Consider the following 16557-nt stretch of genomic DNA (forward strand, 5'->3'; position numbering starts at 1 on the left):
ACACACGTACGGCACATGAGGGGTGTCAAGCAGCAGCCAAAAGTCTCTCTAACGACACGGAAAAATGACTTCAGGAAAAGAAAACCTACATTTGGTGACCACGCCCTCCAGGTGAATGATGTTTGGATGGTCGAACTGGCCCATGATGCTGGCCTCGGACAGGAAGTCCCGCCTCTGTTTGTCGGTGTAGCCGGCCTTGAGGGTCTTGATGGCCACGCAGATCTCCCGCTTGCCCGGCATCTTCAGGCGGCCGCTGCAGACCTCGCCGAACTCGCCTGCAACCATAGTTTCACAACAGCGTCAAGGGTGCGGCAGACGACGGCGTGAGTAGAAGGGGTTAAACATCGATCATGGTCCTTTACCCCCCCCCCCCCCGCAGGCACTGGAGCAGCGCTAATGGGGAAATGGACATATTGATTCTTTCTCTTTATTATTTTGTCATTGTTTGACTTTTCTCAGGCTGCAGTAGCGACACACATGACTCCTTTGGCTGGATTTTACTTCTCCACAAGGGCTTTTTCCAGGAGAAGAACAAACTTTAGCTTTTCTTTTCTGCGGGAGCCTACAAAGATTATTCTGCTTGGACTGAGGAGAAAGGGGGAACGTTCCTCACCGATTCCGATCACTTTCTCGATCTTGATACAGGAGGCGTCGATCTCTTTGGCAAACTCTCGGACGGCCTGGTTGGGGTCCTCGTAGGTAAAGGGGTCGACATATATTCTCACACCTGAGGGCAGAGTTTAGAGAAGAGGAATTGAGGCAAAAAATCCAACAATAAGGAGAAAGAGGTGAAACTCCGCTCCATCTGGTCTTGATTTCCATGGTGCTGCGGGCTACACCTCCGTCCTCAGCACAGCCCCCCCTTCCTTCCCCTCTCTTTATACTCTAACTCCTCTCTTTTCATGTCATTCCAACGAAGACGGACCTCGTTAGCTTGAACTTTTTTGCAAGACGCAAATAAGAAGGCACGACTTGATAATGAGGTGTTTGGAGCGCGTCAGAACGCCAGTCGATTCACTCCGAAACATTTGGGTTTTTTCTTCCCTCCCTCCATTTTATGGGCTTCATTTGTGGTTTCGAGCGTGTCTAGATGAACACACCTGACAGCGCTAATGCTTTTCTATTAAAGGCGGCGGCGGCGGAGTGTTGACAGCGGTACCTTGATGCAAATGCTTCTCCTCATCAGAGTCCTGCTTGGCCTTGCTGTACTTGCTCCTCCTGGAAGGAGAAAGGAGCACAAACATCAGATCTACAGCTCACAATTGTCTTCAAATGTCAACAGGAGGCATGGACACATCAACGGCATGAGCGCTAATTAGCAGGCTAGCTCCTGATTAAAATTCAAAGGAATACTCAATGAGCCACTTCAGTTAAATCATGTGAAGTAGCAGGAATCTCATGGATTACTGATAAGATATAAATGTTGATGATGATTAATAAGGGAATTATTAATAATGGGAGCTTGGTCTCCAAGTGATTGTGTAACACGTTGAGGAAAATTTTAAAAGGATTTGAGGGGGATAAAGAATCTTGTAGGACACCATAGCAGCCAGTCGATCCCTGAGAAGATGCACTTAAATCCCCAGGCTGGGTCAGCGGTGGAAATGGGCAGATTGCCCCCCTCCCTGGCTGGGCAGAGCTCGTAAACCTCGGTGTGAGTGTCGCCCCCAGCCTGCCGGGGCGACTTCAGGACAGTGGCGACAGCACAGTGGCCTTCATATGCATATAAAAAGGCAGAGACAGCCACCTGCTCGGCTGAGGACGGCCGCAATCAGGGTGAAGCAGACGCACGCACGTGCACACACGTGCACGCACGACCTCCTCCACTCAATATCAACATCAATACACACATGCAAATTTGGACTGTGAGCTCCAAACACACAGGCTCACTACTACTGATAATTGTCCGATTAAATTACAACTAAGAATCGAACCTTCCACGTATTAAATATGCTATTTCTGACTGTGCTAGGATAATAGTGAATGTGTGCTCTTCCCCAGCACATACAAGCAGAGGGGAGTGTGGTTAACAACACCCTGAGGTGCAGCTGCCCCATCTGCATGTAATCCCATCTGTGTGACGGCGCTTTGTCCCGCTCCCTGGTTAACACCCTGAGATTGGGTCAGAGCAAATCCACCTGATGCCTCTCGGCCCGGCGCTCCGGCGCTCCGCTCTATCTCCGGCTCCTCGCCGCCTGCTTATCTCATTGTTCACCATCCCTGTCTCCCTCCTTTCTCTTCACCGCGGTCAGCAAGGTGCAGCAGGAGAAAATAACTCCTGGCCCAGATTACAACTGAGACAAAGGAGGGGGGGGCGGGGTGGGTGATGAGCGGAGATGGATGTGAGGGGGGGGCAGGGAGCCAGGGGTCGCTGATTGCATCTTTTTGGCTGTCGCGGCTGCCAGTCACGTCTCCGGTGCAGCAAGTCATCATCCCCATCTGAGGGAGCCGGTTTCAATGTGACTCAGCGTGCACGTGTGACAGCTAGTTTTCCCTTTTCTAGGGGGGGGGTTCAGAGGGGGAAGATGGAGGAAGATGAGGCTCACCTGCGGCTGATGACGAAGGCGCTGATGAGGATGATGAGGAGGACCACGCTGCCCACCACTGACACCAGCAACACGGTGGAGTTGGCTCCGTCACCGATAATGGGCGCAGGTACTGGGGGGGGGGCAAGAAATGGGGAGGAAGGTGAGTTAGCATAAGTGACTGAAGCTACCACACACCCCCGTCTTCCCACGCCAGAGAACGGGGACTCGTTAGCATGCGCTGCTGCAGCATCTGCATCACAAAGGAACATCTGGCCGTGGAGGGCTTCCCTGTAACCGGCCTCAGACTCCCCGTGTACAGAATAACCACGGGGGAAATGAGATATCCAGGAGAGGCTTTTGTCTGAGCGATGACCCATCGGCAGGATTCAGAGGTTTCCACTGGAAGCATTTTCAAATGTCCAGCCAGGTGCCGCGGCGCCGTCCTTTCATCTTTTATTGACAACGGTTGTTTTTGATGAACGGCGCCGCGGTAAAAAGAGACAAGCGGATAAAATATGCTGCCACTCGCTGCCATTTTCCCTGAAATGAACACGCAGGAGCTGCCTCCAAGATCTGCTCGAGCTCACCAGAGTTGGTCATGACCTCAAACGGGCCGCTAAACTCCCCGTAGCTGGCCGCCGTGCGAGCGCGCACGTGGAAGACGTAGGAAGTGAGGGGGGTTAGACCTTTGATGTCGGTGCTCCTGGATGAGGTTTTTATGATTCTGTAGCTTCTCTCATTCTGGTCCTGGGGACAGCAGAAGACGTTAGTCGTCACTGGGGTTTCGATGCACCAACAGCAGCGGCGCCTCAACGAAGCCCTCACCTTCTCGTAGTACTTGACCTCGTACTCCAGAATGACCCCGTTGGCTCTGTCCGGGGGCTGCCAGGCCAGTGAGATGGTGTGCCTGGTGATATCCTTGGCCTGGATGGAAGTCACCGGTGAGGGGGCTGGAGAAATAATGGGAAAAATAGAAAAATAAAGCAACATTTTTCCCTGGAGTCGCCTCCTAAATCCCCTACAAACAGAGGCCTGGGCCACCAAGCAATCGCCTGTTTTCCATGAATCGCGGTCTTAAAGCCGGGTGTTGTATGCACCCACACGTGCCTCGTGTGTGTGGCACTGGTCTATTTCTAAAGGAGCGGCGGGCATCAATAAACCCTCCAGTTTCCCCTGGCTGGTGCGAGCATTGAGCTCTATTTCTATGAGCTAGCAGAATAATATTTAACTTGCTTTTCTCCAGGTCACCCTGGGAAACATTCTGCAAAATCTGAGCCATAAAACTCCAAATTAGCTCGACACCTTTTTTTTTTTCCCCCGACTAGCAAGACAGGAAATCAATTGGTTTTCATTAAAGCTACAGTGAACGATCTTATCTGAAGCCAATCCAGCTGCAGCTGATAATGAGAGCGTATTTCAAGCAGCCTCGCTATCTGCGTTCAGACGCCTTCTCCGTGTGAAGGTTAAAGCACAGATAATGGCTCGTACTCGACCCCCCCAGTGCGTCACTGCTGCACAAATCATACCTCTATCTTCAGGGACTGTGACAATGCTAAAATTGGGTCATACGCGCTCTTAATGTCAGAGAGGAGACGGCGTTTTAACTGAAAAATGCTCCTGTTCAGACGCTTTTATTGGATATAAAGGACGGCTGGAGTTATAGAGCGAGGAACAATGGAGTCACACAGGGTGCCCTCTCACAACCAGACTGGGTTATTGTACCTGTTCACCACAGGCATGAGGGGCCAACACGCACGCACATGCAAGCTAGTCCTCTCCCAACTGCTGAATCTTTGACCTCGGTGATACTGTAACCTTACTCCTTCAAGAACATCTGCCTTTTAAAAAATCACAGTTGGATGATTAATGAGGGGTCCACAGTCCGCTGATTAAGATCAGATTATCTATGACATTATATACATTCCCATCACTTTGACCATGGGCTCCAGGGAGAATAGCATCTGAGCTAACGCTAACAAAACCCAGGCTTTTAGTCGGGGAGTTCAAACGGGCCTGGAATTCGGTGGCAGATTGAGTTTCAGCGGGGTGAAAAAGCGACAGGAGATGGTCGGTTGTGACGGGTGGGGGTTGAGATGGAGATGGATATGGAGAGGTATGGGATTGCAGACATCTCTGGGTAAATAGATTAACCCAAGGTTGTGTAATCCTGTTGGCCTAATGTGTTGTGTCTCCCTTAAACAATTAGATGACGGCCATTTGTATCCCTCCCGATCAATCTTCCCCACCAGCACGAGCCAATTTGAAGGCCCTCCTGGGACCCACTGAGGACGGTTCGGCTCAGAGAGACCAACCCCTGGGGGGGTCAGGGGCCTTTGCTACAGCGAGCTAATCCAGACATCCATCTCTCCCCCAAAGATGACAGATACGCCACTTTAATCACGTTGCCTCCTCACGTTGCATTTTGATTTTTTGGCCTCGGCTAAAGTGAAGATAAAGATTTTCTGAGCGGTATCGTCGTTACACGATGAGCCTGAGCAGGTGATCCATCAGAATTTAGGAAAGTTTCAAAGGAAAATACCAGGCGCCCGACTCTGTTGGCGTCGGTGTTTGAGAATGGTCTCAGAAGCGGCGGCGGCGACGTGTTTTGTTGTTTGAGTTCTTGAAGTGACAAGTTTGTTTTTGAGAACGTGTTCATCACGGAGCGTTTACGCTGCCAGGAGCAGATGTGGTCAGCTCCGGCGGCGTGCGCCAATGTGCGCTTGATTATGATCTGACGTTAACAGACGGAGACGGCGGCGCACACGTGGCCGCCAGATTAGCGTCGCTTGATTTTTGCTGCCACCGCGGGAAAAAAAAAGAAGGGGGCGAGCAACACGAGGGGGGCCGCTGGTTACAAAAGAGCTCCTGCTTCCAAGTTCCGAAACCACAGCCTGTGAAGCCTCCTTCCACCGTCCAGGATATGGTTCCACGTGCACGTCAGCCTGATTGGCTGAAGAGACTCTGGTACGCTGACAGATGCGCCCACACACACACTCTCCATGCTAATTCTCTGGCAAGTGTTGTGTATCGAGACATAAACACCTCTCCACTTCCTTTTCCCACACACACACACACACACACACACACACACACACATTTACAGCCCAGGGTCAGTTCAAAGTTTGGGCACCCTCGTTTCCCTCCCAGCCTGGGAGAAAGGGTTCCACACCCCGGCTGATTTATGGTGGTGGGATTGTTCCCAACGGTCTGACCTCGTGCACGTGCACGCAGGCGCCCATCTTCTGGTCGCCCTCCATATTTCTCTCCCTCCATCCAACCTGTCGTTCTCATTCCTTCCTGGCTGAAATCCGAACGTCTCCTGGAAAAAAGGCGGCGGGGGCGTCTTTTCCACTGCACTTAGAAATCCGAATGAATCTGTCATAATAAAAGTGTAATCCGTGGTGTCTGGATGGGGGGGGTGTACAAGGGGGGGGGGGGTGTACAGGGAAAGGGAGAGCCGCAGATGACTGGCTGGATTACCAGCAGCTGAAACCAGAGCTTCCAAAGCCTCTACGGAGCATTAGATGGAAGAAATCCAATCAGTCTGAAGCTGTTCTCTTTAACACACACACGTGCACGTGCGTGTGTTGTCTTTAACACACACACGTGCACGTGCGTGCATGGTCGGAGAGACAAACGTCCGCGTGCATGCCGGCACATTTACACTCAGGATACGGTCAGATGCGCTAACACTGTGGTTCATGCTAGCGTGGCTGCAGATTTAAACTTTACATGTGAGGTAAATAGTGTCGCCATGAGGCCGCACCAACGCGCCACCTGCGCGTCCGTGGCGAGCTGCGTTAGCGCGCCCACGCACGCCTGTCCAGCAACGCTCGCGGCTCCCCTACAGGCTCCATTCATCTCCATCCTTCTGACCCCGGCCACTAAATCAACCGGCCGTGTCCTTAAACTGCCATTCAGGGCACTACTCGAGATATTCGCTTTTCCCGGGGATGGGAATTAGCGATAAAGAAATACAAAAAGACACTTAGCTCGCCACCCAAGAGCAGGGCAGTAAAGAAGATGAAGGTAATGATCAGCCATAAGCGGAGAAGTGCGGGGAGGGCGGAAGAGGAAAGGGTCGTAAAACACATTTGCACAACAACCAGCTACAAAAAGGCTAAATGACAGAACAACAGGAGGCTTTGAACGTCCTCTGCAGGCTGGAGGGCTCTCTCCCAGCTCTCTCCCAGCTCTCTCCCCTCCTCCCACTCTCTCCCAGCTCTCTCACCAGCTCTCTCCCAGCTCTCTTCCAGCTCTCTCCCCTCTCTCTTCCAGCTCTCTCCCAGCTCTCTCCTCAGCTCTCTTCGCTCTCTCCCAGCTCTCTCCCAGCTCTCTCTCAGCTCTCTCCCAGCTCTCTCCCAGCTCTCTCCCAGCTCTCTTCCAGCTCTCTCCCAGCTCTCTCCCAGCTCTCTCCCGCTCTCTCTCTCAGCTCTCTCCCAGCTCTCTCCCAGCTCTCTCCCAGCTCTCCCCATCTCTCTCTCAGCTCTCTCCCAGCTCTCTCCCCAGCTCCCCCCAGCTCTCTCCCAGCTCTCTCCCAGCTCTCTCCCAGCTCTCTCCCAGCTCTCTACCAGCTCTCTCCCAGCTCTCTCCCAGCTCTATTCCAGCTCTCTCCCAGCTCTCTTCCAGCTCTCTTCCAGCTCTCTCCCCCACCTCTCCTCCCTCTATTCCAGCTCTCTCCCAGCTCTCTTCCAGCTCTCTTCCAGCTCTCCCCCACCTCTCCTCCAGCTCTCTTCCAGCTCTCTTCCAGCTCTCTTCCAGCTCTCTCCCAGCTCTCCCCAGCTCTCTCCCAGCTCTCTCCCAGCTCTCCCCAGCTCTCCTCCAGCTCTCTTCCAGCTCTCTCCCAGCTCTATTCCAGCTCTCTCTCAGCTCTCTCCCAGCTCTCTCCAGCTCTCTTCCAGCTCTCTCCCAGCTCTCTCCCAGCTCTCTCCCAGCTCTCTCCCAGCTCTCTCCCAGCTCTCTTCCAGCTCTCTCCCAGCTCTCTCCCAGCTCTCTTCCAGCTCTCTCCCAGCTCTCTTCCAGCTCTCTCCTCTCTCCCAGCTCTCTCCCAGCTCTCTCCCAGCTCTCTTCCAGCTCTCTCCCAGCTCTCTCCCAGCTCTCTCCCAGCTCTCTTCCAGCTCTCTCCCAGCTCTCTTCCAGCTCTCTCCCAGCTCTCTTCCAGCTCTCTCCCGGCTCTCTCCCGGCTCTCTCCCGGCTCTCTTCCGGCTCTCTCCCAGCTCTCTTCCAGCTCTTTTTCAGCTCTCTTCCAGCTCTCTCCCAGCTCTCTTCCAGCTCTCTCCCAGCTCTCTCCCAGCTCTCTTCCAGCTCTCTCCCAGCTCTCTTCCAGCTCTCTTCCAGCTCTCTCCCAGCTCTCTCCCAGCTCTCTTCCAGCTCATTCACGACTGGAACAATCACACAAAACGCAGAAAACCCAGCAGCCTTTGTAACGAAGCCTCCCCGGATCAATATGTGGCTCGTCTCATTCATTAGCCGGAGTGATAAAAATAGCGTGTTGCTCCTCATCTCGGCTCCTCGTGCCTAATTATGTAAAACGGCAGTGAAATATTGCAGAAAATCATCCCCACTGAAGAGAATCCATCACTCCGCTTGGTAATCAACCAGCGCTCTCCTGAATTAGCTGCAGCTTTGCTAAACATGTTCTGACACCCAGACTCCCCCTCGGAGGAACCGGTCCTCTGCATGTGATATCGGGCCTTTCTGCCTCAGATCTGCAGCTCATTTGGTGGCAGCTTCAGCTTCGGCACCGGACTGGTGGAGTTACACTAACATCATGACATCAGTGGGAGCCCGTGTCCTCTTACCGGCCTGGTTGGTGGTGACGGTCACCGAGGCGGCCTGTTCCGGTCCAGGGCTCTGAGGCGAGACTCCGTTCACCGCCCACACCTCGAAGGTGTAGTTGGTGTGCGCCTGGAGCTCGTTGATGGACACCCGCGTCCCCTTCAGGCTCAGCTGCTGGGGGCTGAAGTGGATGCCGTTGCCACAGGCCTGGCAGCGCCGGCCGTCGGGCCCGCAGCGCTTGCACACCACGTTGTAGGTCAGGTCCTGGCGCCCACCGCTGCTCCGGGGCGGACTCCATTCAAGGTTCACGGAGGTCTCGTTCACATTGGAGATGAGGTGGAGGGGTGCAGACGGAGGGCCTGAAAAGCAGAGAGATGTTAAATACGTTTGATATCGTTTCACGTGCACGTTTTCCACATGAATACGTAAGTGACTGGGCCGTCCCGTCGTCGAGACTTCTTAAATTCCCTTTTAATGTCCTGTCCATTACAGCCTGGGAGGATCTTGTTTCAGCTGGGTTAATTTAACTGAAATCCGATATCCCGGCATTCATATGTGGGATCAGCTGGCGGCGGCGACGCGCCCACCCCCGCTGTTAGCAGCGGGACATCGGGGAACCCTGGGAAAGTTTGCTTTGAGCCCCGTTATTGAGGTGGTGTTTGTAGCTTAAAGGCTGCTGCGGCTACACAGCAGGAGCAGCTCCCCTCAAACTCCCCTGACTCCATTTAGCTCTGCGCTAATTAATGTGTCCTTACGACGCTTCGAACATTAGCGACAGAGACTCTCTCTCTCCGTTTTCCCCGTCTTGCTCGCCCCCTCACTGACTAATGAAGCGCACGCGAGCAGACTGCGGGGGATCGATGCACGGTGAAATATGGAAGCTAGTGGGAGCACAGACAAATCATTCCACGACGGAAATTAATTATCAATGTTATTTTTGGAGGAGCGGCGCGGGGATGAGTGATTTGACCAAGACAGCGTCGGCGGGGGGGTTATGGGAGTTGACTCGTAGCAGGGATGAGCTCAAAAGGTGGAAAAAAAGGTTTGATCAGGGCTCGTAAGTCAAAAATCTTGATGAACGATGTGATGAAGCGGAGAAGAACAGAGAGAAGGGGCTGGATTTGGGGTGAGTAGGGGTATTATTATCAGCTTATAACCTCAGCTATTGATGAAAAGCTATTAATAAATTCTCATTAAGAACTGAGATAAAGTGCCGCTCTTCCCCCTTTTCTCCCGCTCACTGTTTCATTTCTCAGACAAAGAGAACAAAAACAGCCGCTAAGCCGACGTGCCGACACGGCCGTCAGCGTCGCTCTTTTATTGCTTTGTGCTCTTCTCAGGTTTTAATAGCACGACGGTAGAAGTTGGCACATTTCTGAGCTGAACGTAACACTTAATGAAATAAATGTATGTGGGGGCTTTTAGAAAATCAAGAGGGTTTTTACCTGCAACGGTGGCTCCTACCTGAGCTCATGCTAAGGTAAGATAAGCTAATCCCAGTGGCCGAACAGCTGTCGCACAAACACAGGCTGTATTGATCTTCCCACTCTGGGGGCCAGAAAGTGGATCTGTTTCTACAAAGCAACCTTAGTTTGTGCTCAAATGTGCAAGCACACGTGTATCGGCGAGGGCGGGGACCGCGTAACCAACGCTGGGTGATTATTTTATAAGTCTGAGTCTATAAGTTTAAATGAATTCCGCTACACACAAACTACCTCTGGCTCTACCTGTCGCTCTCCCAGAATGCACTGGTGGGAGCAAGGGAGCGTGGGAGAGCCATCGGCTGTGACTGACACCCAGTAATTAATCCTGGGAGAGGGAGGGGTAGACGGTAGCGCTACGCTCACACCAGATCCTCGCATTAGCTCAACGCGGCCTCAAAACCCAAACAGGTGGACTTGGTAGTGAAGGTTCGCCAGAAGAACATTATCCTGTTCTGTCCGCTTCCCTCTTTCCTTAATCTGTCTTATCCATCTCCCCCCTCTCCCTGCTCATACTCAAGGTACAGAGCGTGTTAAATTGACTGGAACCTTGACCTGGCCATTACGGTCCAGCTGGGACCCCCCCCCCCCACACACACACACACACACACACCCTCACGAGTCCTCCATGATCTGTGTTCATTCCTCCCTCCTCCTCCTCCACCAGGCTGCTGAGAAAACTGAGGAAGGTCTGAGAAACACATCAAGGGCCACGAGGAAAGCTGAAATGGAGAAGAACCCTCTCGGAGAGCCAGCGGAGCTCCCACGGGTGTCAGTCCCTGCTCCTCATTAGCAGCCTGCGCCGCATGTGTGCGCGGCCACAAACATCCGTGTGAACCGCACATGTTGCTGAGAAAACATTTAGATGTGGGGCTGGGATGTGAAGAGTCACGTTCAACACGTTTGGCTAATTACGGGCCAATTCGTGACATTTGTAGGCAGCAGCCATCACGGCTAATTTAGAGTTCAGCATCTTTAACGGGCCCTGATTGACCCGCCGATATTCCAATTAGTGGTTAACCTGCACTAACTAATGAGCTGTGGTGTTAAACCGCAAGCAGAGTTGTGCTCGTCAGAACTGATCTGTAATTTTTTTTTAATTAACGTGAAACAAAAGCAGAAAAAGGTTGCGTGTGGGATCGCAAGAACGATGCCGACAGATGGTGTGAAGAGAGAATGCTCTTTATTTATCCGCTCACACACACACACACACACACACACACACACACACACAGCCTGACCTTCAGCAGCAACAGGGAACCACTCAGAGAGGATTTTTTTCTCCTCCTGATTTGCCGTGTGTGACTCTGAGTGGGTTTAAAGAGCGGGAGCGAAAACAAAAATGCGAAGGAGAAGGTATGCGTGAGTGACAGCTGAAATTACAGCGCCTCGGCTGGGGGGGTGGGGGGGGGGGGGGGAGTGACGAAAAAACCTAGGAGGAAGGAAAACAGCAGACGACAGACAGGGTGAGGGTTCAAAGATCAAATGTTGAGCGGCTGGCGAGGCAGGGCGAAGGTCGCCGGGAGGCTTCCCCTCCCAGTGCTGCGGCAGAGACGGACGTGCACGCCCAAATAAAACATGGCGAGTAATGAGCACTGACAGCTGTTGCTCGCAGTGGCCGTGCCCAGATGCCATCGCCGCTAACAGGGACGAGCGTAAAGCTCATTCATTACAGGGCTAATTCAATATATTAGAGGTTGACCGAGCAGCGAAAGCATCTCGGAACCCTGCTCCGTTTAGAGCCGAGCAGCTCGTGCACGCCGCCTCCACCTCACTGAGGCTGAAGCTCGAGCACATCTGACTGCAGGAATACAAGGGGACATCTTCAGATGTACTTATTAGTATAAGATCAACCAGTGGAGGGCGGGCGACCACCCACCTTGACCTGGGATCTGCTGAGATCTCGATCTCACCAATGTGACACGAGTCCAGACCGGCGAGAAGCAGAAAGGCTAAACAAATGTCTCCTTGCTGGTCTGAAGGGAGAAAGGGCTCCAGGAAGACTCGCAGATTAGCATCTCCCTCAGATATAACATTACCTCGTATTCCCACTCGCGGAAAAAATGCCGTTTGCGATTCCTGCGCCGATACGCCGCAGCGGGGGAATAATTAGAGCTGCGCTGCTGCTCCGCCGCTTGTGTGCTCCGCAGGAAAGCTTCAGCTGCTCGTCCGAATTAATAAACCGCTCTGCCGAGTGATAAATCCATAGAAGCCTGACAGATTATTCAGGCCAAGTGGCGAGCGAGCCGAGAGATGAGCGACTTAGCAGATGTTTGTGAGCAATGCGGAATAACCCAAACAGTCTGTGGCGCACGAACGCAGCGCGAAGGCTGTTTACGTGACGACAAAGTTGTGCGTTTGTGGCTTCCTCTGCCTCTGTGTGAGCCGTTCCAGCTAGCCGACTCGGGCACGGATCGAGATTTAATAAAGGAAAGGCACCATTAGACAGCAGGGGTGTTAATAACATCCTTTTAGTTACACTTTAGTCCTCCCGGTCGGTCCCTGCCCCTCTCCGCTGTTCCGCAGGCCCTTTTTGGGAGCCTGAATCCCTCATTAGTTCTCTGTCACCGTGACTGATCGCTAAGTACCACCTGGATTCAAAAGACAGCCATTAAAGCTGCAGCCTGGTGCTTTATGTCTCTGTGGGGGCGAGGAGGTAATTCAGGCTGGGCCTTGCGTGACAGCGAGAGAGGCAGATAATCAGAACCATGTATGGACCAAAGCAATCACCCTGTTTATGTGTTCTTTTCCCAAACAATATTTGGTTCCTAATATGAAACACAGCAGTTTTCTCCGGAAAACAGCTTAAGCTGCTTCCAAATGACAGTAAATCGCTGGTCAACACGGAGGAGGGCCCCGAGCCCGGCGTACTTACGGGTGCACGGCATGGAAGCCGGGTCCGTCTCAGAGCGGAAGTATCCCTTGTCGCAGACGCAGGAAGTGGATCCTTCCCTGACGGAGTAGCTGTGGAGCGGGCACTTGGAGCAGGAGCCGTCGGTGGCCAGGGCGCGATAGTAGCCGATCTTACAGGCTGGAAAAGGCAGGAAAACAGGCAGGAAGTCGGTTAGGAACAATCCAAGCGTGCAGGACAAGCCTGATGGGACACGGTCGACGTGGACTTCTCCAGTATTTGTTTCCAACGGCAGCAGGCTGAGGGCCCATCAGAAACGATGCTCATGGGCAACAAAACGAGCTTTGGAGCGGGCGAAGTCGTGTGTTTGGTTGCTGCCGGAGCAAAACGCTCCGCATCATAGAGGAGTCTGTGATATGGATTAGCAACAAGAAAACCATCTCTTTCTCTTCTGCAGCACGTGCTTCCTTCCTTCCTTCTTCCCTTCCTTCCTTCCTCCTTCCTTCTTCCTTCCTTCCTTCCTTCCTCCTTCCTTCCTTCCTTCCTTCCTTCCTTCCTTTCCATTTTAATGCTTTATTGCCTCAAATGTCGGACTGCTGAACTTCTGAAGTGCAGCTCGGTTACTGTGAAATCAGAGCACTTCAGACCATTTAACAAACAAGCAGCACCACACTGGGAGCACTGGGAGCACAGGGCAAACTGGGAGCACTGGGCGATAACCACTGTGACACCTCTCCAGCTCTCGGTGACAGTGCTCACCTTTCCTTTGAGTGACACTTTGATTGGACGGTTCTGATTTCAAGGAGTTTCTCCCCGTCTATCTGCTCCTATAAAGGCCGAGGAAACGTGGGGGGGTCGTGTTTCTCCCCGGAGCGGTGAACCAGACGAGAGGGACAAAAGAACAATTCTCCGAGAGGCGCAGCGTGCACGGCCGCAACACCGATTGGATGGAATAACCTGTCAGTCAACGCGGCCGCCGTGCGCTCGGCAGTGGGTTGGGAACGGTTCCGGGACCGGAGGGTCGGCGGTTTGGGTTCTATTAAAGGCTGTGTGTGTGTGTGTGTGTGGGGGGGGGGGGGGTGTGTGTGGTGTAAAAGGATCCTTCGGACTGATGAGTAAACTGATGCCAAATATAAATCAGACAATTGCACATGTATTGTCTGCAGGCGACAAGTGAACCCGAGCCCACACACACACACACACACACACACACACACACACACACACACACACACACACGCACACACACGCACGCGCGCACGCGCGCAGACAGATCCCAGATCTGAATGTGCGCTGATTAAACACCCCAGGGTACCGCGTTCACAGAGAAACAGCCACGTAAACAAACTCCCACATGTGTTCACCACACCAGAAACCCCTAAAACGTGCAGCAATCGCTCACTTTCCAACAACAAATGCTAACACGCTCACGGTCCACGCGCTCCATAAAACACTGGGAAGACCATCTCGGAGGTGGACCGCCAACACTCCTCTCTGGTACCTGGATTAGCTAACTGAGCCAGGCTAGCTGCTCCCTGCTGAGACATTCTTTGCTCCCGCTCAGTCAATCAGAGCTTCACTCGCTAATGCTAAGCTATGGATCCCTTTGATTGTAGGCTGAAGGGGCGCGTGAAGCCGACGCTTCGTTTCTGACAAAAGAGCAGGGATTAGTGGGGAGACTACGTTATCTCTCTATCTTCACCCCAGCCTCGTTACTATGAGACCGCCGGGGTCACCGGCCATTGTTTTAAAGGTTGTGACCGCTTCAGGTGCAGAAACACAGCGCTGGCTGAGGGTTTGTGCATGTGCGCTGACCAGGAAAGACTCCAGAGTTGATTGCGGGGTCACCCCGTTGTTTGAGAAGATGCCCTCTGCTAAAAGCCGGAGGGAGAGTTAATTGAGTGCTCTGCTTCACGGCCGTTGGGTCCGAGCGTCTTTAAAGACGAGCGAGCGGGCTACCTCGGAACGGGAACGCTCGATCGGGTCCTCGCTCATCAATTATTCAGCTGTCCGAGGCCGGGTTGCTCCTCAAAGATGCTGCGCCGTGCACGCTCGGGCAGGACTTTATTTTTTAATTAAAGCGGTGTTTTGGAGGAAGCTATGAGACTTGTTTACAGCTGCGTCTGTCCTGCAGAGAGGACGAGCCAATGGGAGGAGAGGAGCCGACGTCCAGGTTAAGCTGCAGAATTTGCTTTCAATTAGGTGTGTGTGTGTGTGTGTGTGTGTGTGTGTGTGTGTGTGTGTGTGTGTGTGTGTGTGTGTGTGTGCACTTGTTTGTGTGAATAGGAATAGACTGCAGTAGTGGGTGGTCCAAGAAAGAGATTCCAGAGAGGAAGCTCCCTGAAGACTTGTTGGATGGACGGCTGCCTGCGCCAGGCATTACCAAACGAGCACACATGTATCGAGTTTTACGGGGCCCGAGAGGAGAAGCCCGCCACATATCTTCTCAGACAACTTTCAGGATTTTTCCACACCATCTTTCTTGCCCCGTCTCCCTTCCCACTGCTCCCATTCTCACTACATGGACCCCCCCCCCCCAAACTCCCACTGCAGCTCTCCTTCCAGCTTAGCTTGGTTTTCTCTCTGCAGGCTTCCTTTCAAACCGAAAGGGGTTTGTCAGGTGCCAAATCCCTTAGCTAAGAGATCAAAAGCAGACAAAGAGACTGGTGACTTACTGTTCTATTCTAGAAAGGCAAAAAAATGGAATCCTCATAGACCAGGACACTGCATTCTTCCCCCTTTTCTCCCCGAGCTGCTCTTTCACTCATTCAATCCTGCTTTAGTCCTTTCCCTCCTTTGTCAGACTTTGGCCCCGCCCCCTCCCCGTTGTCTCCGAGCTAAAGCACGTACGGACGACCGGGGGGGCTGCGGGCGGAGGAAGTTAATGAGTAGTTTTGTCCGAGCGGTGGCGATTCGGCGGGATGAACCAGTCGCGCCACGTGAGGCGAAACGAAAAGGGGACGTCTGCGGCTGCACACCAGCTACGTCTGAGCGGGGCCGACCTCCAAGCTAGCCTTTCAACAGTCATCGCCATCTTCAACAGTCATCGGCGACTTCTTCCTCAGTTTCACACCAAGGACTCAAACACACCAGGGACGAAAAGTGTTTCTTTTTATGAAGTATCGGTTTTTTACGCAACAATCGTCCCCCCAGAAGCGGCAGCAACAGCCAAACCCAATAACTCAAGCAGGCCGGGCAGCAGCGCAGCCTCTGCTGATAACAATCCCAGCAAACGACGGCGTTTCTCCCCTTTCATGGCGGCGCTTTGTTCTCGTGGAGCGATGAAACCTTTTAGTCATAACAGACGGCGAGAGGAGCCGTCGCGGGCGTCCTCACAATGGCGCTCTTCAAAAAACCCCACTGGTCGGTTTCCAGGGCCGGAGGGCGAAGGGGGTCTCTGCTCCCGCACCTTGAGGAGCCGTCTCTGTTCTTGGATACCATCCATTCATGTTTCAGACGTGCACGCACCTGCACCCGAGGCAGCGGCGCCTTAACCGCGCTAACTAGTTGCTGACCGCCAGCATCTGTCGGTGGAACAGCAGGACAGCGGAGCAGGTTAACTCATTAATTCTGTCACCGCGGTAATTAATCACCTCCGGCTCTGATGGCGACACGCGGCCACATGGACAGCGAAGCCCATCAGAATGATGGATGAGGGACACACGGCCACCGGAGCCGATCACCGTGATTGATGACGCGAGCTCTTCACACATCTTGACCTTGACCAGGAGGGGAAAGTTCGCCCGCGGAAGGTAGCGCCCCTCACGACACAGAACCAGAAGCAGTCGCCTCACAAGATCCGAGTCGACATCTTTATCGGCAGTGAGGAAGCAGCGCAGCAGGACCCGGCGAGGCTAACGGCGGCCTGACCCGGGCCTGGGCCAGCAGCAGGAGGTCGCCGGTTTATGTCGAGTCAGCA

At 53.2% G+C, this 16557-nt stretch overlaps 1 protein-coding gene across 3 annotated transcripts in view; it reads right to left on the bottom strand.

Annotated features, from left to right (window-relative positions):
- Positions 1 to 16557, bottom strand: part of epha4l (eph receptor A4, like) — a 37917-nt gene that overhangs the window by 8625 nt on the left and 12735 nt on the right. For all 3 annotated transcript variants that reach the window (XM_057049543.1, XM_057049544.1, XM_057049545.1), the window contains exons 4-11: positions 12663 to 12818; positions 8330 to 8665; positions 3354 to 3478; positions 3116 to 3275; positions 2547 to 2658; positions 1160 to 1218; positions 614 to 727; positions 90 to 275 (exon numbers count right to left, since the gene is read on the bottom strand). In XM_057049543.1, coding sequence (XP_056905523.1) covers positions 90 to 275; positions 614 to 727; positions 1160 to 1218; positions 2547 to 2658; positions 3116 to 3275; positions 3354 to 3478; positions 8330 to 8665; positions 12663 to 12818 — 1248 coding nt within the window. The remainder of the gene's footprint in view (positions 1 to 89; positions 276 to 613; positions 728 to 1159; positions 1219 to 2546; positions 2659 to 3115; positions 3276 to 3353; positions 3479 to 8329; positions 8666 to 12662; positions 12819 to 16557) is intronic.

This window comes from Takifugu flavidus, chromosome 12, assembly GCF_003711565.1.
Source record: "Takifugu flavidus isolate HTHZ2018 chromosome 12, ASM371156v2, whole genome shotgun sequence".
Lineage (NCBI taxonomy): Eukaryota > Metazoa > Chordata > Actinopteri > Tetraodontiformes > Tetraodontidae > Takifugu > Takifugu flavidus.